This window comes from Vigna umbellata, chromosome 3 (assembly GCF_029865625.1).
Source record: "Vigna umbellata cultivar VRB3 chromosome 3, Vumbellata_1.0, whole genome shotgun sequence".
Taxonomy (NCBI): domain Eukaryota; kingdom Viridiplantae; phylum Streptophyta; class Magnoliopsida; order Fabales; family Fabaceae; genus Vigna; species Vigna umbellata.
The window spans coordinates 50,916,638-50,940,632 of record NC_142167.1 but is presented as its reverse complement, the minus strand read 5'-3'; the positions used below and the strand labels follow the sequence as shown (position 1 = coordinate 50,940,632).

Here is a 23,995-nt window from a genome sequence, read left to right as displayed (position 1 = left end):
GAAATTCCCAAATCAGAACTCTCAATCCCAAACGAAAACCCTAAAATCCCCAAATCACAAAATCACGAAGAATCTCCACCATTACACTACCAACCTGTAGAGAAAATAAAACATAAACCCAATTCAAGGAAGAAAACCCAACGTCACAAGATCATAATCCCAAAAATAGAAACTCAATTCAAAGTCCTAATATGAACAAAACTAGAACAAGAAGAAGGAAAAAGAAAAGTTTCTTACGATGTCAACCTAGAAACAAAGGAGATGAAGGAGGAGGGTGTCTCCATGAGCGATGAGGAACACACTACTTGGTTTGTTCGAGAAAGAGGAAGTCCCGAAAATGGAAGTCAAGAGTTTCTAAAATTTTGAATAAGGTAAAGGGTAATTCACCTAAGCTTGCCACATAATGAATAACTATTGACTAAGGTGGACAATATGCTTTTTTAACATCCTTAGTAAAAAGAACCATTGAACCATTTTTACACAAAACATGGGACTACTATCAACAATTCAAAAATAGGAGAATCACTTTAAATATAACTAAGATAGGAGGATTACTTTAAATACAACTAACATTAAGCACTAAAATTGGTATTAAGCCTTTATAAAATAACTTTCTATTTTTATTTTAAAAAGAATATTATATTTAAATATATAATATTTTCAAATGCTATTTTTTTATTTCTTTATACTTATATGGTTTACTTTATTGATTTTTTCAAAGTTGATGTTAGATATTATATTTTATTGTTTTTAATCATATTTCTAAATGTATTTTCACCCATTTCTATAATCCAACTTATTAATTGTATATAGAAAATTATAAATGAAAGAAGTTTTACTTTATTTTCAGACTATTAAAATTAAAAATTATACTTTTGTCTTCTAACATTATGTGGAATCCATTTATTGCCTATGTATTGAAAACAAATAATCACTTCAAATTGTAATAATTAGTATACTAGTATATAATGCCCTAAACGGGATATTAAGAACAAAATTAGTAATTTCGAATTTCAAAATGGTGAAAAACAAAGAAAATTATTTACAGAAATTAAAACAAAAGTTCATAAATTATACAGGGACTCAAACAAAGATTTTAAATTTTATATATAAAAAAAACAACTTGAATCAAAATCAAAACTCTCTTAATGCATAGAAATTAAATCCATATACATATCTAATGCCTCAAAATTTTAGATTAATAATTATATATTAAAAAAAACCTTTTATAAATTTCAATCATCATCCCATACACACATAACTACAAATATTTGACATTTTTCCAGCATACTCTAAAAATGTACCTACTTTTTTTTTAACATCCTCTTCCTTTGTACTTATTTTTCCTACTCGAGACTAAAAGATACAAAGGAAATGAAAAAGCCGAACCCGACCCGTTTTAGGATCCATCCTAATCACATTGAATGACCCAAATGGCTTTCCTCAGTGGCGCAATTCCGAGCATAAGTTCAACTTCAGAACATCTTAGTTACGTTACATTCAACCATAAATATATATAAAGAACCTCGATTGCACACTCCAATTGAATGAAAGTCGAAGAATGGATCAATCACAGAATCAGCGACCAGCTACATCGACAACACCTTCGCGTTCTCTCCAGTTCCACCCTGCTCGTGGCACCATTCTCGATCTCTTCAACCTCTACTTAGGACTCGGCGTATTTTCTCTTCCTCTCTTTTTCGTCTGTCGTCTTCTTCTTCTACTTCTTCTTCTACTCTTTCTCTATGTTTTTTCCTTTTCATTCTCATTTTTTTTTTTCATTTTCACAGCGAAATAGCCGCCACAAACCCGAAGAATCACTTCGCGAACCACCGTAAGTTCTCTCACTCTGTAATTGTTACGTTTTTCTAAATTTGCTGCTGGAACTTTGAGAATTTATCACGATTTGCACCGGTGATTTTTGACGCAAAGAACTGCTTTCACTTAATGCTTTATGCAAACGTGGTTATAGGTTTTTTCGATATTGAAATGTTCGAATGCTTTTATTCTACATCTGCATAATAATAGTTGTCATAATTATTATAGTTTTTACAGCGCTTTGTTTTCTGAATTACTTATTGTACTTAAGTTCTGAATGATTACTTTCCAATTCAGTGTTTTTATTTATTTCCCAAAGTTGGTGAATAAGAAATGTGAGAATTTTTTCGCATGAGTTTTACAATATTTAGGGTCTGAATGGATAAACTTGTTCAAAGAAACATATACTTTACAATATTTAGGGTATGATTAGATAAATTTCTTCAACGAAGAAAAGTTGAATTAAACTTGTCCATAAGTTAAAGTTAAATTATTAACAGGTTAATTTATAGAAACTTTATCACATTATTGTTTTTAGAAGACAAATTTTAACTAAATTTTTCTTATTGAAAAACTTATTTAATTGTTTTTTCTTATTTTGTCTTCCAAAAATAGGCATAATGATGAGTAGGGTTGTGTGGTATGTTTTTGTTTTGCGCCTTCTTAAATTTTTCAAAGTTGGAATGATTACTTTCAGGAACAAGACTCAGAAACGTGTACACGCACTTAATCGGGAGCTTCCTCCACCAAATGAGCAATTCATTCTAGATTTTGAGCAACTCCAGAGCCAGTTTCCTGTGAGTTTGAAATTATATGTTGCAATTTTTGTTGTGTTGACTTTGGTTTGTTTTAATTTAAAAAACATGACATTTTATTTTATTTTAGAAGGATTGAGTGACTAATAGTTTTTTTATAAGCGTGATTTACTACAAAATTTGTGGCGTTGATTGATTTGTGCAGTCGACTTCACCATGTGGTAAAACTTTGGTTGATGTTGTTTATTTGTTGATTACATGGTTTCTTTTCAGGACCAAGATCAATTACGCTCTGTTACAGAAGCAATTCTTATATCGCTTGTAGTGCAGTGTAGTGGCCATGGACCAAGGGCAGACTTTCTTCTTTTTGTTTTACGTGGCTTATGTGGTATTGGATGCATTAACTGGGACTCCCTTCTGCAGTCCCTTCTTTCCTCGGTTTCTTCTGCAGAATTACCTGTTGGTCAACTGAGTCAAGCAGTGCCAACTGTTTCCTCATCGAGCTTATCACAGACGGGAATGCTGCCACCTCCAAGCACGATTGCTAATTCTTCTAATTTTCAGTCTTCAAATCCTGCATCTCCTTTGACATCTGTTCATGCTATTGGCTCCCCTGCTCAGTCAACGATAGAACCATTATCATGTGCAGCTATGTCTCCTGTCAAATCATCTGATATTTCCTCTGCTGGACAACAATCTAAACTAAGAGGTGGTTCATCTGTTAGAAATAATGATATCAGTAATAGTAGCCTTCGTCAGCTATGTTGCAAGATCATTTTAATTGGTCTTGAGTTCAGTTTAAAACCAGTGACTTATGCGGAAATTTTCAACCATATGCTAAATTGGTTGTTGAATTGGGACCAGAGGCAACAGGGAATCAATGAATCTGATGTTATAAAATCGTGGAGACCTGACAAATCTGTGATTGCATGGCTACACAGTTGTCTGGATGTGATTTGGCTTTTAGTTGATGAGGGAAAATGTCGGGTACCCTTCTATGAATTGTTACGTAGTGATTTGCAATTCATAGAAAATATTCCTGATGACGAAGCACTATTCACTCTTATCTTGGAGATCCATAGGAGACGAGATATGATGGCTATGCACATGCAAATGTTAGATCAACATCTTCATTGCCCTACCTTTGGGACTCATCGGATCCTGACTCAGACGACACCTACTGTTTCAGGTGAAGCTGTAACCCACATGCGACTATCACCAATTACATATTCAAGTGTACTTGGAGAACCATTGCATGGAGAGGTGATGGATCTCATTTCCATTTCAAGATGTTCATTAGTGATGTATGAGCATGTTTTTAAATACCAAGTACTATTATTATCATTGGTATCATGTTCTGGAAAATTGTCAGAAGACTAGTTAAGGATAGAAGCATATGCTATTTAGTATGTGACATATGTCTTTGATAACTTGCTTCACTCTTGATATCTTGTAATTCAGACAACATAGATACTTATAAAAACACTTCCTATCTCTAGTTGGAAAGATGAATATAATAATTGTTTTCTACTCCATTACTTGTATTGAATTTTAACTGCAATATTTTGTGGCATCAGTAGTTAGTGTTAGAATAATTACTGTTACATATCATCATTAAGGCTAGTCTGCTAGACCAGTAATGAGTAGTACCTAGTTCTGTACCTAGAGGTCTAGTCCAGACTCTTGATGTTCCATGTACTCTTGTGTTTTCAATATATATAGAAGATAATGAGAGGGACCTGTTAAGCCCTCAAGAATATATTTTTATCAGTTTTAATCTCAAGTTGGTATCAGAGCAGGTTCATTCTGCTCTGGTTTCTGTCCTGGTTGTCCACCAACATTGTCATTGTCATTGCTATTCGCATCTGTCCGGTGCCCTTTGCCGTTGTCCGCGGTTGTCTTGTCACTATCTGCAGCTGTCAATCTCAGTTTGAAGCTCTTCAACTTGGTTCCCTGCCATCTCGCATCTGTCCGCCGCCGTTCGCCGCCGTTCGCCGCCATCCGCCGTCACTGTTCCGTTCGGCGACCACTAGATCTGGTTCGTCTCTTCACGCGACGACCACCCCCACCGGTGCTAGAGTCTGATTCTCCTCCACGCCACACGCAACTTCTTTGTGCGCTGCGAACAGGTGCGTACTGTTCACACACCGCCCTTTGCCCATCAGAAAGTCACCGCGACACCTTCATAGCTGTCGCCTGAGCCTCCTATATCTTAAATGTCTCAGTCAATCCAAGTCATGCTCAAGGTCCTCCCGAACCTTCCTCTCCACATATTGATATCTTCCGACCCAGTACCCCGATGGGTAGTCGTCTTCCAGAAAATGGTGGATCTCCTCCTTCAGATTCTTCTCCCTCACCCCCTCCTGCCACGCCTCCTGGTGAAGATGATTCTGGTTGGCCCATTGCTCTCAAAAAAGGTACTCGTTCCACTCGAAACCCTCATCCCATTTATAATTTTCTTAACTATCACAGATTGTCGTCCTCCTTTTATTCCCTTTTATCCTCAGTGTCTTCTGTGGTTATACCCAAAAATGTGAAAGAAGCACTTGATCATCCTGGATGGCGACAAACCATGATTGCAGAAATGCAGGCTCTTGATCACAGTAATACTTGGGAGCTTGTGCCACTCCTCCCGGGCAAAAAGGCTGTTGGTTGTCGATGGGTATATGTAGTTAAAGTCGGCCCTAATGGTGACATTGATAGGCTAAAAGCCCGACTAGTTGCAAAAGGATACACTCAGGTTTATGGCCTTGATTATTGTGACACCTTTTCTCCCGTGGCCAAGATGACTACCATTCGTCTTTTCTTTGCAATGGCAGCCATTCGTCATTGGCCACTTCATCAATTGGATATCAAAAATGCCTTTCTCCATGGTGATCTTGAGGAAGAAGTTTATATGGAGCAACCTCCTGGGTTTGTTGCTCAGGGGGAGTCTGGTATGGTTTGCAAATTGCACCGATCTCTATATGGGCTCAAGCAATCACCACGTGCTTGGTTTGGAAAATTCAGCTCCATTGTTAAAAAATTTGTGCTAAAACGCAGTGAAACAGATCATTCAGTCTTTTATTATCATTCGTCTCTCGGAAAATGTGTTTACTTAATAGTATATGTTAATGATATAGTCATTACAGGAAATGATACTGCTGGAATATCTCAATTGAAGGAGTACTTGCGTAGACATTTCCAAACCAAGGATCTTGGAAGCCTCAAATACTTCTTAGGCATTGAAGTAGCTCAGTCAAAAGATGGAGTTGTAATCTCCTAAAGGAAGTATGCTCTGGATATTTTGCAAGAAACAGGCATGATTGATTGTAGGCCGGTTGACAGTCCTATGGACCCAAATAAAAAATTAACAACAAAAGAAGGTGAGTTATTTTCCGACCTAGAGAGATATAGGAGGCTAGTTGGAAAACTAATCTATCTCACTATTACAAGGCCGGATCTATCTTTTTGCAGTTGGAGTGGTTAGTCAGTTCATGCAAGCTCCATGTGTTGGCCATTGGAATGCTATCATTCACATTCTAAGGTATGTGAAAAAGGCTCCCGGGCAAGGGCTGTTATATGAAGAGAAAGGAAGCCTTCAGGTATTAGGATATTGTGATGCCGATTAGGCAGGTTCTCTTATTGATAGACGATCTACTACTGGATATTGTGTTTTCCTTGGAGAAAACATTATCTCATGGAAAAGTAAGAAACAAAATGTAGTGTCTCGATCAACAGCTGAAGCTGAATATAGGGCAATGACGTCACTAACATGTGAACTTATATGGGTGAAGCAGTTCCTTCAAGAGCTTAGCTTCTGTGACATCTAGAGTATGAAGATGTATTGTGATAACCAAGCTGCTCTTCACATTGCATCAAATCCAGTGTTTCACGAGAGAACTAAACATATAGAAATTGATTGTCATTTTGTTCGGGAACAGTTATTGTCAAAAGATATATGTACCGAGTTTGTTGGATCAAATGACCAACTCGCAGATGTGTTGACTAAGTCATTAAGGGGACCTCGGATTGAGTTTATTTGTTCCAACCTTGGTACATACAATCTGTATGCTCCAGCTTGAGGGGGAGTGTTAGAATAATTACTGTTACATATCATCATTAAGGCTAGTCTGCTAGACCAGTAATGAGTAGTACCTAGTTCTGTACTTAGAGGTCTAGTGCAAACTCTTGATGTTCCATGTACTCTTGTGTTTTCAATATATATAGAAGATAATGAGAGGGATCTGTTAAGCCCTCAAGAATATATTTTATCAGTTTTAATCTCAAGTGTTAGAAAGTAACCACTTAGTCAGCCAAGAGTTGAATACAAAAAATAAGGGCCTGGAATGCTTATAATAATTTTAATGAATTTAATTTTAATTATTACAAGTGTATGCAGTCCATTTGGTGATAGAATGAAAGTTTCCCATTTCATTGTCTTTATTTTGCTATGCTGCTTTTATTGAGCTGTAGTGTATTTTTTTGTATTTTTCATGACGTTCCTTTTACAGTCGTTGAAAAAAGGAGCATATCTTGTATAATAAAGAATATCTATATCATATATGTCGTATTAGTAATGATTTTATTTATTCCCGTGTCATATCTTCATTATTAAGTATATCAAATCTCCTTTATTTATTGTTTTGATTCCATTTTCTTACTATAAATAAAGTATCAGTGCTGTCTCATTTTTCAGCTCAGTGTCTTTCTCTTCTGTATTGTTCAACAATTCCCATTTATAGTGAAGTTGTTGATTCAGGATATGCCCCCAGTTTAAATCTACTTTTGGATTTTGCTTACTGATTTTGTGACTACTATTTGATTAGTGATAGCAGATTTAAGTAAAAAATTATGAGGATTGTCTATTCTTAAGCTCAAATTATTCATTGAGATCTTATATTTTATTTGAAAAGGCTTTTGATAAGTGGTGGTTTGTGACATCCATCAATTAGCATAGGCTCTTTGAACTAATGAGTTTTCTATACTTCCATGCATAAACTGTAGTGTTGTTTATAACTTCAGTATGAAGTATGGTTCTTGTTAGAATCTATTTTATTTCTGTCAGAAATCATTGTTTTTTATTAGTTATATTTTTTCCTTATTTAGCAGATTATAATTATTGTGAATAATGGGGATATTCCTCAATCATAGGGATCTGATTGTCTAGGAGTTATTATTATGCTTCCTAAAATAGCTTCCAAGCCTTGTAAGCCTTGTATATATGGATTGTATTCTCAGCACAATAATAATATAAGATTCTACCCTAAATTATGAGAGTTTTGTAATTTTGTTATTTAGAAGAGGACAGAGGTGTGAATCTCAAAACTGATTATTTGATGGCTATTGTGTTTTGAATATCCTCGTGCATGAAAGAGTTAGATGGTTTCACACTAGTTCTTAAATTGTGAACTTTCAATTGGAGGCGTAGACTTAATTGATGTGTAATAGTGATGCTTTGCTTTATGGCTTTATCTATTGTGAGTTCTATCCTCTAGCAATCACATTGTAATTAAATATATAAATGCTTATTTGATTATTATTTTTGTTTTTATGTATGACTTCACCTCTGTGATATGTGTGAGATATAACGGGCTTTTGCCTATATCTTTTTATTTTCCTATTTATAAATGCATAATACAACCCTATGTGCTCAATACACGATATTCAACTTATGTCTCTCTTTCATTTCAATAATATGGAATAACTATATTGGTTTTGATTGATCTATTGTGTGTGGACATTTGCTAATGTTTAATTTCTACAATCCATTTTTCATTTATGATTGGTGACATTTGTTTACCGGCCTTCTTTTCAGTATTTCATTATTCTTGTTTGTATGATTAATTGACTTTTCTCATTTAAATTTTTCTAGTTTCCTGTCTAATATTCTGTTTTATTGGAATGTATTTTCATAATTGCGCATTTATTTCTTTTAATTACTTGAATGTAGTTGACAGGTATGCTAATATGGTTTGCAACATACTAGCATGTAACTAAGCTATTTTACACTCTGAGAATTTGTCCTGAATTGGTAATTTTGTCACTTAATGCTGTGTATAGGATATCGCATCCTCTATTCAGAAGGGAAGTTTGGACTGGGAGAGAGCTGTACGTTGTATAAGGCATGCTTTACGTACTACACCATCACCTGATTGGTGGAGACGCGTGCTGGTGTTGGCACCTTGCTATAGACTTTCATCTCAAATGCCAACTGCTGGTGCTGTTTTTTCTTCGGAGATGATCTGTGAAGCAACTATTGATAGAATAGTTGAATTATTGAAAATGACAAATTCAGGCAATAATTTTTATCTCACTCTTTATAACTGTATGCATTACATAGAGTTCTTATTAGGCTTTGTTGGATAGATAAGTAGATTTGAATTCTGCTGTTTTGCTATGAGTTAGCCTTAAAATAAGTTTAGAAAAGGGATGTACATTAATTATTGTATTTTTTACATTCACTAATCTCCATCTTATGGGTAAACGACTATGCTTAAAAGGGGCAATAACAATATAGGGAATAAGGAAACAACAACACCAGGGAAGCAAATATCTAAAGAATAAATACAGAGATATTTTTAACCTCCTAATTGTCTATGATTCCTGAAACATTCCTCATCAAGTTGATAAATCAATACCAACAAACTTTTATTAGTTGTAAACAATCTGAATGCAATACCACTGAATTGCAGTACCCTCCTTAAAATATCCTAATTATCTTAGTTGTATACTGTCAGACTTATTCATATATTTGAAAGTCTTGATTGGCTTATAGAACTTGTTTTTTTCTAAAAAGAAAAGTCTTTCAAAATGTTTTGAAATATTAATCCACTGCATCCTCTTAGGTTTCCTCTTGACTCCTTTTTTTGGTTTTGTTTAATGTTTTTGAGTTTGTGGAGGATTCCCTGTCTTCCCATTTTCAGCCGTTCCCTTTAATGAAATATGTTCTTCCATAAAAAAATGATTATATGGAAATGAGTGTACAGATTAGTTGGAGCATTTGGTTGGGACAGGAATTCCTTATTTTCATACTGTCTTTTCTCTGCCAGATTTTGTTCTTTAGATTATTTTATGGCCTCTCTCTGATACTATGCTGATGTTTGCTGCAAGAGATTGGACAACTATGTTCTACTTTGTTTTCCTATTTTCTTTAGCTATTTTCTTATTAGGAGTACTTAATATTAAACAGAAAAATATGTTTTTGAGGGGATAATTCACACCCTTCCTCTACCCGTGTAAATATAGAATGACAACTCTCTATGAATTGAAAAGCCACTAAAGCATCTAACTCACACAACTAGCAATAATTAACATACAACTAGCATTAACCTACAACTAGCATTTTCTTATTCTAACACTCTCTCAAGCTGGAGTATGTACGTACGAAGCTTGGAATAAATAAATTAAATCCTAGGTCTCCTTGGGGACTTGGTTAACATATGTGCAAGTTGATCGTTTGATCTGACAAACTTTGTACAAACTTCTTTAGACAACAATTTTTCTCGAATAAAATGATAGTTAATTTTTGTGTTTAGTTCTCTCGTGGAATACTGGATTGGAAGTTATGTGGAGAGTAAGTAAGGAGTTTGTTCAAAAAAGGTAACATTAGTAAGGATAACATTGATACCCTTTTTGAAGTCAAGAATAACCCATGAACACAATAGCACAAGCAGAAAGTTTATCTAACCCTAGAGACATTTCATGAACAAAACATACAACCAAATACGAGAAACTTGAAAAGGAGGATCATTTGGAAAGAGAATGCAACAAACAACATTATTATTAAGTGAAGAGTATGACATTCGATTGATAAGAAAACATGCATTTAGGATGACATCTTCCAATGATAGATAGGAATATTGACACCATGTAATAGGGTACAAGCAATTTCAGCCAAGTGTCTATTTTTCCTTTTTACTATACCATTTTGTTATGGTGTGTGTGGACAAGTAGACTGATGTAATATAACTTATGAAATGTATTAAGTTTATGTTGTTTTTGTGTGTGCGCACCCAACTTAAGAGGTGGATTGTATTCTGTCATGGTATTCTATATATATATATAGAATACCAAAACCTTGTAAGAGTGAATGAATGAATAAAATGTTTCAGTTAGTTCTCTAACATGGTATCAAGAGCCAGACCCAGTGTGCCACTGCTGTCCCTGTCACTTTCCGCCGTCGCCGTCGCCGTTGTCCTCCGTCGCCTTTTGTCAGGCAAAGTTAAGGGTTAGGTTCGCCCTGAGAAGAGCGACCCAACCCTGGTGGTCGCCTCCCCTCCGCCGTCGCCGTCGCCGTTGCCGCCGTCCGCCGTCGTCCTCCGTCGCCGTTTGTCAGGCAAAGTTAAGGGTTAGGCTCGCCCTGAGAAGCGTGACCCAACCCTGGTGGTCACCTCCTCAGAAACCTCCGCACGCCCCTCCACGCGCCGCTTCTCTCCAGCAAGTCTCCGGCACGTGTTCCTCACGCGCCGCCTTCTCGGTGTCAGATCGACACCACGCCATTGCAGATCGTTTCGCCGGAGCTTCCTAAGCCTGTTTCGGCCCTTGCTTCGCTGTTTTGGTGGCTCTAGTTTGCACCTAGGGTTTTCTCCCTCAAGCTGTTTGTCTTCCTCAACGCTGTTAGCCTTCATTACTTGTGGAACCAGATTTCAGTTCCATATTGGGCCTTCTTCCTCATTAATACCAGATTTGGCAGTCTACTGTTGATAAGCTTCATTTCTTAGTATGGTTAGACAGGGATTCTGATTTCCCATAGTCATAAGACATTGTCTCTGTTTTGGATCCTAAGTTCTGTTTCTTCTCACAGATTTAGAATGGCATCCTTTACTAAAATTAATTTCTCCTTATCTGCCACTTCAAGGAGAGGAGCTAATCGAGGAGGCCATGGTAGTCGAAGTGGGTATGTGCAATGCTCATACTGTAAGAAATTTGGTCATACCCAGAAAAGATGTTATTCATTACATAGTTTTCTAGATCAAACTGTGCATCCTTACAAATTTGATAATTTAGAATCAAGAATCACAAATGAAGAGTATCAAGAATTTCTGAGATACAAGTCTGACAAATCCACCGGCCTTTGTCAGTTTCCTTTCGTGCCAAGTGTGTCAACTGCATGCATCTCACAATCTGTGGAATGTCAAGGTTCATGGATTCTTGACTCAGGTGTCTCAAACCATTTGTCAGGTAACACTCGTTTATTTTCCTCCATTACCCCTAAAAAGTTCCTCAATTGGTTACTGTTGCCAATGGATCCAAATTGACATCTCAAGGAAGTGGCAAAGTGTCCTTATCTCCTTCATTAAACTTAAATTCTGTTTGTATATTCCTCATTGTCCTTATAATTTAATCTCCTTGAGTTAATTGACACGTTCATTAAATTGTTCTATAACCTTTACTGCTACTTCCTTTGTCATACAGGAACATGGTACGGGTCGTCGAATTGGAGAAGGATATGAGTCAGGAGGACTGTATTTCCTAAAACCTAACTCTTTGTTTCCTGCATTTCAACTTCATCTCCTAAAATTTTACATGATCGTTTGGGTCACCCAAGTTTGTCTAAGCTGAAGTTGATGGTTCCAAGTCTTAAACACATTCCTATCTTAGATTGTGAGTCTTGTCAATTAGGAAAATATGTTAGATCTTCTTATCCAAAGAAATCTGAGACACAATGTAAGTCTATTTTCTCTACCATTCACTCTGATATTTGGGGACCGAGTCGAGTTACTTCCTTTGGTTTTAACTATTTTGTAACCATCATTGATGAATTTTCTCGGTGTACGTGGGTTTATCTTATGAAAGAGAGATATGAACTTTTAGTCACTTTTATGTCCTTTGTTAATGAAATTAAGAATCAATTTGGAAAGACAATTAAAATTCTCAGAAGTGATAATGCTAAGGAATATTTTTCTGCTGCATTTTCTTCATTTTTATCTTCCAAAGGAATTTTACATCAGTCAACATGTCCTCACACTCCACAACAAAATGGCATAGCTGAGAGAAAGAATAGACATCTCATTGAAATAGCACGTTCCCTGATGATAAATACTAATGTTCCTGTTCATCATTGGGGGATGCAATTCTCACTGCTTGTTTTTTGATCAATAGGATGCCTTCTTCATCTCTTGACAATAAAGTTCCTCACTCCGTAATTTTTCCAAATGATCCTCTTTACCATGTCTCTCCACATGTTTTTGGGAGCACTTGTTTTGTTCATAATGTCTCCCTAGGTCTTGATAAACTTTCTCCCAAGTCTATTAAATGTGTCTTTTTGGGATATTCTTGCATTCAACAGTGGCCACTTCACCAATTGGACATTAAAAATGCCTTTCTTCATGGTGATCTGGAAGAGGAGATATACATGGAGCAACCTCCTGGATTTAGTCGTGTTGCTCAGGGGGAGTCTAAGTTAGTTTGTAAATTACGTCGTTCACTCTACGGCTTGAAACAATCACCTCGAGCTTGGTTTGGTAAATTTAGTCATGTTGTGCAACAATTTGGATTGAAATGATGTGAAGCAGATCATTCAGTATTTTATGGGCATTCTACTCCTGATAAATGTGTTTATCTTATGGTTTAGGTTGATGATATTGTGATTACAGGAAACGATGTTGCGAGAATTGCTCAATTAAAGGATCATTTGTTCAACCACTTCCAAACCAAAGACCTAGGTCGTTTGAAATACTTCCTTGGTATTGAAGTGGCATAATCAAAAGTAGGAGTCATCATTTCACAAAGAAAATATGCCCTTGATATTTGGAGGAAACAGGTCTGACAGATTGCAAGCCCATTGATAGTCCTATGGACTCAAATCAAAAATTGATGAGAGACCACAGTGAACCTTTCTCAGATCCAGAAAGATACAGAAGGTTAGTTGAAAAACTAATCTATCTTACCATAACAAGACCTGATCTTTCTTATCCAGTGGGAGTTGTGAGCCAACTTATGCAAAATCCTCATATTGATCATTGGAATGCTGTGGTACGCATCCTTAGATATGTAAAAGGGAATCCGGGACATGGACTGCTGCTGTATGAGAACAAGGGAAGTACTGAGTTAGAAGGATATTGTGATGCAGATTGGGCTGGTTGTCCGAATGATCGAAGATCTACCACAGGATATTGTGTACTCCTTGGAGGGAACCTTGTATCATGGAAAAGCAAGAAACAAAGTGTTGTTGCTCGATCTAGTGCAGAAGCTGAATATCGATCTATGGCCATAGCAACATGTGAACTTATTTGGATCAAACAACTCCTTCAAGAATTAAAATTCTGTGAAAATAAGCCTATGAAGTTGTATTGTGATAACCAAGCAGCTCTTCACATTGCCTCCAATCCAGTGTTCCATGAAAGAACAAAATATATAGAAATTGATTGTCATTCATGAGAGAGAAGTTGTTGTCCAAGGATCTCATTACAGAGTTTGTCAATTCTAATGAATAATTTGCAGATATTTTGACTAAGTCTTTAAGAGGGTCTTGGATTCAGTTTATATGTTCCAAGCTTGGTGCATATGATCTATATGCTCCAGCTTGAGGGGGAGTGTTGAAATGTATTAAGTTTATGTTGTTTTTGTGTGTGTGCACCCAACTTAAGAGGTGGGTTGTATTCTGTCATGTATATAGAATACCAAAACCTTGTAAGAGTGAATGAATGAATAAAATGTTTCAGTTAGTTCTCTAACAATAACATGTCAACTTAAGACCGTAAAGAAGTTAGATGAGAAGTACTCTTTGACATTGTCACTTAAAAATTTTAATTATTTGACCGACTTGATTTCACTAAAAAAGGATGTGAAGATAGGCTACAATTCTGAACGGTCTTACATAAGATAAACTCAAGTACATCTCGAATATTCATCAATATACATGTCAAAGTATCTACAACTGAAAAATGAGACACGACTAGGGCCTCCAAATACCAAAATGGACAATAGAAAAACTAGAATTATACCTTGACTCAGTTCTTTTAGGGAAAGAAGATTTAACATGTTTTCCTAGTTGATCGGACTCACATTTTAAAGTTTGAAGACTACTAAATTTAGGGACCAATTTTTTTAATTTTGATAAATTAGGATGGCCTAACCGATCATTTAAATGTTTAGGACTTGGAGATACAAAACATGACACATGTGGACTAGATCCAAATAATAACCTTCTAAATTCATGTCCTTCTCCAATCCGTAGATAACCCCTTTACTGTGCTTGGAAAAGAACAAACAAGGAGCAAAATAGAGAGAGGGGGGATCTGCGAACCCAATTGAGGTGGCGCGACGTTGTTCTGGATGGTGGAAGGTGGCACGTGAGCTTCACACGCTAGATCGTGGTGAAGAGAAACAAGGTGGGGGACGGCGGAGACAGGGTCTGGGAGCGGCAGGGGTGGCTGTTGCTCAGAGAGGCAATTTAGATCCATTGGTCATTGGACAGAATTGTTACAGTGGCTGCTCGCCGGTGTATGGCGAGAGAAAAAACAGCAAAAAACATGTCTGAGATGGCTAAGACAGGTAGACTAGGATCGACTTGCTTTGATACCAACTTAATGTTAAACAAAGGGAAAAATATCTTTTTCAGGGGATAATTCACACCCTTCCTCTACGCGTGTATATGTAGAGTTTTAGGGAGCTATGATACATAAAATGACAACTGCCTATGAACGGGAAAGCCACTAAAGCATACAACTCACACAACTAGCAATAATTAACATACAGCTAGCATTTTCTTATTCTAACAGGAGTATTTTTATGTACTGAACTTCTCCACTCTCTGATGTATATTCTCTGTTCTTCTAAATTTTAAGAATCTAATATTCATTTATCCCAAAATGAAAATGATTGATTTTAGGGAGACTTTTGTTATCATATTCCAAAGCTGATTCTGTAAATATCTTGCAGAGGTAAATTGCTGGCAGGATTGGTTGGTCTTCTCTGATATATTCTATTTTCTTATTAAAAGTGGGTGCATTGATTTTGTTGATTTTGTGGACAAGCTGGTTTCACGACTTACAGAGGGTGATCATCATATACTTAAGACCAATCATGTGACCTGGTTGCTTGCACAGATAATTCGAATTGAGCAAGTTATGAATGCTTTGAACACTGATCCTAGAAAGGTAGTTAATTAAATGCAAAACCTTGTTATTTTATCTTGCTTCCAGTATGGACAAACAGTAAATTGTAGATCTACTTTTTTTGTGATCCAAACATAAAACATTTTCTAATGTTCTGTAAAATACACATTTTTTCTAGCCTCTAAATTCTTATCAAGAATGCAAAACCTTGTTATTTTATATTGCTTCCATTATGGACAAACAGTAAATTGTAGCTCTACTGTTTTTGTGATCCAAACATAACATTTTTTAATGTTATGTAAAATACACATTTTTTCTGGCCTCCAAATTCTTATCAAGAAATAAATATATATTTTTTTTCATACCCAGATTTACTAATTTCGTACAATTTAATGGAAGAACTGGTATTGGCAGTTGTGATAATACAGAAATAAGTGTCATCTTTATGGTTACAAATATCGGGATCATATCTTTATTAGATGATATAAAATCTCCTCTAATTATTGTATTGATTTCCTTTTCTCAGTATAAGTAAACCATCTATGCTATTGTAGAAACAAGGCTCAAACTCCATTCTTCTTTTTATCTTCACAATTTATCATGATATTATAGTGTACATCACTGGTGAGCCTCCCTAGTCAACATCAGAACACCCAACAATTTAATTATTTCTATTATCTTCCTAAATAAGGCCTTTGTTGGGGCATTCTTAATATATCTTAGGATCTGTACAACAACATCCCAATGTAAGGAGAATTCAAAAGTTGACATACTATGCTCATTGAAAGGGCAAGGTCACAGTGAATCATAGTAAGATACTTTAGGTTGCCAATTAACCATCTGCATCTCTCAGGATCTGGATATGACTCTTCTTGGTTTGGTACAAGTTTGATACTTGGATCATTGGTATGTCTTTGGCTTAGCATTTAACATCCTTTTTTCTTCTAAATATTTGAAGCATATTTCTTTGTGATATGAGCAAACCAACCTTGGACTAAGAAACTTTCATACTAAGGAAATACCACAATTGACTAAGGTTTTTTGTTTGGAACTATTCAGCATGATATTGTTTTAGATGGACAATACCCTCCATATCATTCCAAACTGCTGAATCACAATTTGAAAATGTCCAAACCATGCATGAGATGATTCCTTAAGGCCGTTAAGGCACTTGCAAAGATAACACACCTCATTAGACAACTCCCCTAGAACAACTAATATGCGGAAGGTTAGTGGAGAAATGCATTCTTTAGCAACAAAGAGAATGTGTTAGTGTAATCTTTGTAGGTGTACATCCTTTAGCAACCAAATAAGCTTTATAACGATGAATGTTCCCATCAGCACCAGTTTTAAGAGTGTATAGCCATTGAAACCCAACAATTGTTTTTCCAGTTGGAAGAGAAACCAACTCCCAAGTACCACTAATATGAAAGACCCAAATCTCGTCAATCATAGCTTGTTTCCATTCTGTTTGAGATAAAACTTCATTTAGGGAGTTATGAGTAGCCACAAAAGTTAAAAGGGAGACATGAGTATAGTGCATGGAGGAAAGATGATGATACCTGAGGTTAATGTAGTGTTGGTTGGGTGGGGGGGTGTTATGGGTAGAATGCATACTTTTTCGAACCAGTTGACTTCAAAATTTGAGGTTGAATTCGACATGAGTGATAGTGTCGAAGAAGGGCTAGAGATTGGTATATTTGAAGAGGTGTTGGAGAAACATCCCTAGGATTGGCAGAGTCATTTTGGTGGTGATGAAAGAAGATTGAGAAAGGAGGGGAAGTGACTGCATATGTCCTGGTTAGAAGGAAATCACGTATGGATATACCAAATTGTTTTCTAATTTCATTGTAAAATGTGTGGAAGATAGAAAACAACTCTGATTGATTTTTCATGAACCAAATCCTAGTACCTTAAAAATAATCATCAATAAAGGAAACCACATTTAAAACCAAAGAGGTAACAGTGTGAGGAGGATCCCAAGTATTAAAGGGAACTAAGAAAAAAGGAGACAAAACTTGTTTATTAATGCTACCAGAAAAGATTGATGCATGTGTTTATCTAACTGACGCGACTCACGATTTAAGCTTACACTTGGCACCATCTTCTACAATTTTGTCAATCTAGGATATCCTAATTGCTCATGAATCATCATTGGAGAAATGGTAGACACACATACAAGTGTTGATGGAGAGAGATAATACAGGCCATGTGGCTTGTCAGTCTCAATATCCGAACCTGCAAGGTGTTAGTATTTTTAGTGAATTTGAGTTTAATGTCATGGGATTTGGTCAATTGGGTAATGGACAGTAAATTAAATGGATAATTAATGAACAAAATCAAGAATAAGGGTTGGAAGTCGTTGGGTAGTGTCAATGCCATAGACTTGTGCATGTAAACTATTGACAATGATGATAGAGAGTATTTTGTCAGTAGTAGTAAGGGATTGCAAAGTCTTGATGTCCCAACCGTACAAAGCACAACCCTTAATAGGCATCCAGACTCACCTGAGGTACCAAAATCTCCACACTAGAAAAATTGTAGTCTAGAGTCCAGAGATATCAGTACTACTAGATTTGTCAACACTAGTAAACAACTGACATACTATTCACCAAGTCTCCAAAAGGACCACAAATTAATCACATTTTGTAGCAAGTTGAGCATATATGACTTATATGCTCTAATGCAAGGGGGAGTGTTATAATTATATAAATAAGAATCATATGTTTATAATTTTATATATTAGGATTATAGAATTGTATATGTTCTGAATGAATTGTGTGTCAAATGCAGACCACACAATATGTATTTATAGTATAATATAGAATCAATTATAATAAATACACCTAATAATTAGGAATGAATCATCATAGTTTCACATATTATGTAATGCTTAATTTCCTAGAAATTTGTAAGCATATATGTCTTATGTACCAAGCTTGTTACAAATGTACTCAATCCAAGGGCCTTTAAGGGACTTGGTGAGCTTGTAAGCTAATTGATTATTAGAGTTGACAAAATCAATAGGAACAGTAGCTGAAGCCATGGAAAAAAGTACCAAAAATGGGATAAAAAGCACTGCTAGGGTATGAGGTAGACAGGTTGAAGCATAGTCTGCCAGGTTAAAGCACGGTTTGCCGAGTTAAAGCATAGTCTGCCGGGTTGGAGCACGGTTGGCCAGGTTGGAGCACGATTGGTCGGGTTGGAGCACGGTCAGCTGGGTTGAAGCGGTGAATGAAGGGCAATGGTTGCCAGAGGAAGTCGATCTTGATCGCGGTGGTCACCAGAGGAAAAGGATGCTTGATAACAAAGGAAAGGGTCACACTGTGGTTGACGGTGAATAGAGGCAACAAATAATGGACAATAGCGAAAGAGGCACGACAGAGAACTGAAATTAGGAGAATAGTACTAAGGTACTCAGACACAAGTGTTTTTATAGTCGACGACGACCATGGCGGGTGGCAAAGATCGTTGTGGAAGAAACTCAAATACCATATAAAATTGTGTATGTTCTGAATGAATTGTGTATCCAATGCTAACCACACAACATGTATTTATAGCATAATATCAATTATAATAAATACACCTAATAATTAGGAATCAATCATCCTAATTTCCCATATTATGTAATGTCTAATTTCTTATAAATTTGTAACAACTGATTTCATTCTAACAGGGATCATATATTTGTAATAAAAGATGTCAAGATCATATCTTTGTTATAAGAGAATTCAAATCTCCTACAATTGAATTAATTTCTTGAATATAAATGAACCATTCGTGCAATCACAGAAACAAACTGTTTAAGCTCAGTGCTTCTCTTTATCTTTATAGTTTAGCAACAATAATACTTGTGTTGGTGTGTCATGGAAGTTTTATATTATGTTGTGCTAGGAACACTGTAACTGATGTGTAATATGGCACTGCATGGTAGGTGGAGACAACCAGAAAGATTTTATCATTCCATAGAGAAGACAAAAGTTCGGATCCTAATAATTCTCAAAGTATCTTGCTTGATTTTGTGAGCAGCTGTCAAAATTTACGTATTTGGTCGCTTAACTCATCAACCAGGGAATATCTGAACAATGAACAGCTTCAAAAAGGAAAGCAAATAGATGAATGGTGGAGACAAGCGAGCAAAGGTACACCAGAACACGATTATTTCACCCTAGTTTATCTTATTACATTGTCAAATCACTAATTTTTTACTGTTTATTTGGAAGATTATTTTGAAATATCATAATTTAACTTGCTCAAGTGTATGGTTTTGAAAAAAAACGTGAAGTTTTCATCTTTTTTATAAAAGTTTATGTGCCCTCTTATGGACATGGAAAGACTACAAATATGTATATTAATATGTATTACAAATTGTTGTATTTAGAGGAAAATCTTCCTAATTAGAGAAAATACATATAGAATCTTTCTAATTAGAGAAAATATTTTTAGAATCTTAGTTTATTTTTTCAATATAATGTTTCCTTATTTTTTTTTTTTTGGAAGATTAGATTGTTACAAATAGGTGTAAGGAGAATGTAACATGAATGATAATAATAAAATTCATTCTCTTTTGAAGTTGGTATCAGAACTCCTGATCTTGGGAGCTCTGTTTCTGTAGCCACTGCCACCTCTGTCTGGCCACTGCTGCTACCACCGTAGTTGTTGGTCGTCGAAAGGGCGGAATGGTGCACCCAACTCTAGCAAACACAATGTCAGAAATTGATCCAAGAATATGCTATTCCAGAGTGATCTATTTAAAATAATAACACTGATAAAGATTATAAATCGGTTCTATTTTAAAGATGTAAGGAATCAACAAACAAAAGTACTAACGCACAAACACCTATACTGTTACAAAGACAGTAGCTGGAAGCAGTTTTATTATTTTACAACAGTTACAACAATAAAAAACACCAGTGTAAACAAAACTACCCTCAAAAAGAGTAAAACCATCAACTCCAAGTGAGGTTCTATTTATTAGGTCCTTACCCACAACCACATAACTAACTACCCGGTTATAACTAATTGCAGTGTAGTCCATAATAATTAAATGCTCCTATTTCCAATAGTTCTGTACATTTTATAATATTTGACAGTTTTCTGAAATATTGTTCTGTTTTAGTTAAATGATCATTGCAGTGTTTTTTTGGTTGCATTATTATAACATACACTTGAATTTTAGGGGACAGAATGATGGATTATATGAATATGGATGAACGCTCGATAGGGATGTTTTGGGTTGTGACCTACACAATGGCACAACCTGCTTGTGAAACAGTAATGAATTGGTTAAATTCTGCCGGAGTTGCTGACTTACTGCCAGGAACAAATATGCAGCCTGCTGAGAGATTAATGGCTACACGAGAAGTGAGCCCACTGCCCATGTCATTGTTAGCTGGATTTTCAATAAACTTGTGCGTGAAGTTGTCTTATCAAATGGAAGATTCTCTATTTTCTGGGCAGGTTATTAAACTCTCTCTCTCTCTCTCTCTCTGTCATGTTAAGTAAGATTCCTTTACCAATATGATTGTTTTGCTCCATACCTTTTCTTATTATATAAGTATGCACCAGCACCACCATTGATAGGTTTCCGAACAAGAAACCCAACCAAGAACTCCCTCACAGTCTCTCACACCAAGAAAACAGAGAGATATATGATGAATTGTGTATTATTAACAGAAAGAATAGTGTGTTTTTACAAGATGCAGAGACATAACCCTCTTCACAGGTCTAAAGCCTGTCAACAAACAATGTACTCAAAATCTGCCTTCTAACTATCCAATCAATCTATTTATACAATTCCTCTGCCTTTTATCCTAATCCCCTTTCCCATTATATCCAAATACCCTATATCCTAACAACCATGCTATTCGGAATCCCAACTAAGTTAACACTCTAGATAACATCAATCACTTGTAGCATACTCAAATATTATTAATAACAAATGCAATATCACTTGTACCTCTTATTTCACAAACATAACTCCATCCATGAAAGAAAGCAAATAATCTTTCCATTCTATCAGCAATAGGCATGAAATGATTTTTTTTGGTTTTCCTTTGAAAATAGGCACACCAAGATATAACAATAGAATGTACTTGAAGAGAAACCTAACAGATCAATAATTCTACCTCGTGCAGCAGCAGGGGTAGGACCAGAATAGAATTTTGATTTTGATTTATTCTTTTGGCCACTTGCCTCTTCATATCTTTGCAATACAGCCATAAGATTCTTCAAATTGCTGATATTACCTCTATACAATAAATCATGATGTCATCTGCATAAAGAGAGTGTTTAGGAAAATTATATCCACTAGGAACAAACCATCCCTGTGTAATTTATCAATGCTCCTACTGAGAACTTCTGCTAAGCAAAAAAGAAAAGGAGAAAGTGGCTTTTAATAGTACAATCTGTACGACCATTGAGAAACGCCTAGTTATGATTTTTTTCAGTAAGGATTTCTTCTTCCAAGATGGTGATGAATAATGCTAGTGCATCTCTTATAGGTCAGAGGATATGATAGGTTGCTAGATAGAGGAATCCAAGAACACCATTGCAAAACACCCAACTCACTGAAAAGATCCTGTATTATTGATTCTAGGCACCAAGAACAGCAAGAATGCCTCCAAGGGACAATGTTCCCTTCACACAGGATGCCAATGATCCTGTCAACAATTCTCTAAAACATCCAAAAGCATCCCCTGCCTACAAAGACCCCCTCATTAAATAAAGGAAGTCTCACTCAACCTAACAACCCAACTAACAACTAATTTTTAATTTGTTTCCTCCTATCATACACATTATATCCTAGCATTACACACCACTACAGAACAATCTTGTCTTCAAGGTTGGAATGGTGAAGCTTGATCTGATGGCTCATCTTCATCAACATGTAATCATAAGAAGGGAACCCATTGGCTATTGTCCGCCAATTCAGGTCTGGATGCTTGGGAGGTGGTCGATATGACTCCTTCTGTTCCATTAATGATAAGAACTGCTTAAAATCAAAAGACCTGGAAAACCAGTGACTTCTTGCACGACTCAATTTCTATCGCATATCTTTGCGACAACTCTTGTTTTCTCATTTCTACTTCTAGATCTTCCATAATTACTTGGCCGTCCCCATAAAGCACAAGTGTCACAATATGCTTTAAAACTGTTTGCACTGCTTCCATTACTGAAGTTTCTTTCCTACCATCTTTACTTTCCTCCATTGTGAGTAATTCAAGATGGCTAGTTAAAAACAACTCTGCAAGAAAACCAGAAATTCCTTTGTAGCCATTGATAGAAGCAAGATCTACAGGTGTTATAACATCAGGAAATTCAGGATATGGATTTGTAACTGCTATAGTGGATGCACCCCTGGACACCAGGGCCTCAACTGGGTTGCTCCCTGACCCCACTATTTTAACCCCAGGCCTCAACAATTCTGCTCTCTCCTCATCTGGTTTACTAATTTGTGTAGATCTATCTTCCCTTTTCTCTTCATCATTAGCCAAGTACTCTCCTTCTGCAGAGAATTTATTGCCTTTCATGACAGATTTCTCACTTCCTTTTGAGCCCCTTCCATGATTTATGGGTTCTTGTAGCATGTCTTTCTTTTCTTGGACGATTTCTCTTATTTCTTGCACAATGTCTTTTTTTTCTGTAATGGCTCTTCCTTATTTGTTGGCCCCTTTCTCCAAAGTATTTACTCTTTCTTTCATCACCTCCTCAACCTCGTCCTTCCTTCCCCTTCTTTCCCCATCCACCGACCCTTGACTGCCCTCCGAATTCTTGTCTAAAATCTTGGAGTTTTTCATAAAATCTCTAAACATCTCCTTAAGTTCTTGATGATCCTCTTTTAGTTCCTCTTTTAGAAGAATCCAAGAACACCACTGCAAAACACCCAAACTCACTGAAAAGATCCTGTATTATTGATTCTAGGCACCAAGAGCAGCAAGAATGCCTCCAAGGGACAATTTTCCCTTCACACAGGATGCCAATGATCCTGTCAACAATTCTCTAAAACATCCAAAGACATCCCCTGCCTACAAAGACCCCCCACTATATAAAGGAAGTCTCACTCAACCTAACAACCCAACTAACAACTAATTTTTAATTTGTTTCCTCCTATCATACACATTATATCGTATCAGGATAACTACAGTCTGATATTTTTACTTGATACTGCAGGTTATACCCAGCATTGCAATGGTTGAAACTTATACCAGATTGCTGCTCTTAGCACCTCATTCACTCTTCCGTTCGCATTTCAATGTAATATTCTTCCCCCTTTGATGATAACATTTTTTTTCTTTATTATTTGGTTTTTGTACATAAAATTGTGTTATTTTTTGAATTTATTAAATGTTAGACGGAAGTAATTCTACTTTATCATTTGTT

At 36.1% G+C, this 23,995-nt stretch overlaps 1 protein-coding gene across 1 annotated transcript in view; it reads left to right on the top strand.

Moving 5' to 3' along the window:
- Positions 1–1,418: 1,418 nt before the first annotated feature.
- LOC148202880 (mediator of RNA polymerase II transcription subunit 23-like) overlaps positions 1,419–23,995 on the top strand; it is a 32,809-nt gene continuing 10,232 nt past the window's right edge. Inside the window, exons 1-9 of the mRNA XM_088110985.1 lie at positions 1,419–1,678; positions 1,791–1,834; positions 2,516–2,615; positions 2,847–3,836; positions 8,616–8,850; positions 15,438–15,655; positions 19,548–19,755; positions 20,793–21,073; positions 23,786–23,869. Coding sequence (XP_087967111.1) covers positions 1,562–1,678; positions 1,791–1,834; positions 2,516–2,615; positions 2,847–3,836; positions 8,616–8,850; positions 15,438–15,655; positions 19,548–19,755; positions 20,793–21,073; positions 23,786–23,869 — 2,277 coding nt within the window. The 5' untranslated portion in view covers positions 1,419–1,561. The remainder of the gene's footprint in view (positions 1,679–1,790; positions 1,835–2,515; positions 2,616–2,846; positions 3,837–8,615; positions 8,851–15,437; positions 15,656–19,547; positions 19,756–20,792; positions 21,074–23,785; positions 23,870–23,995) is intronic.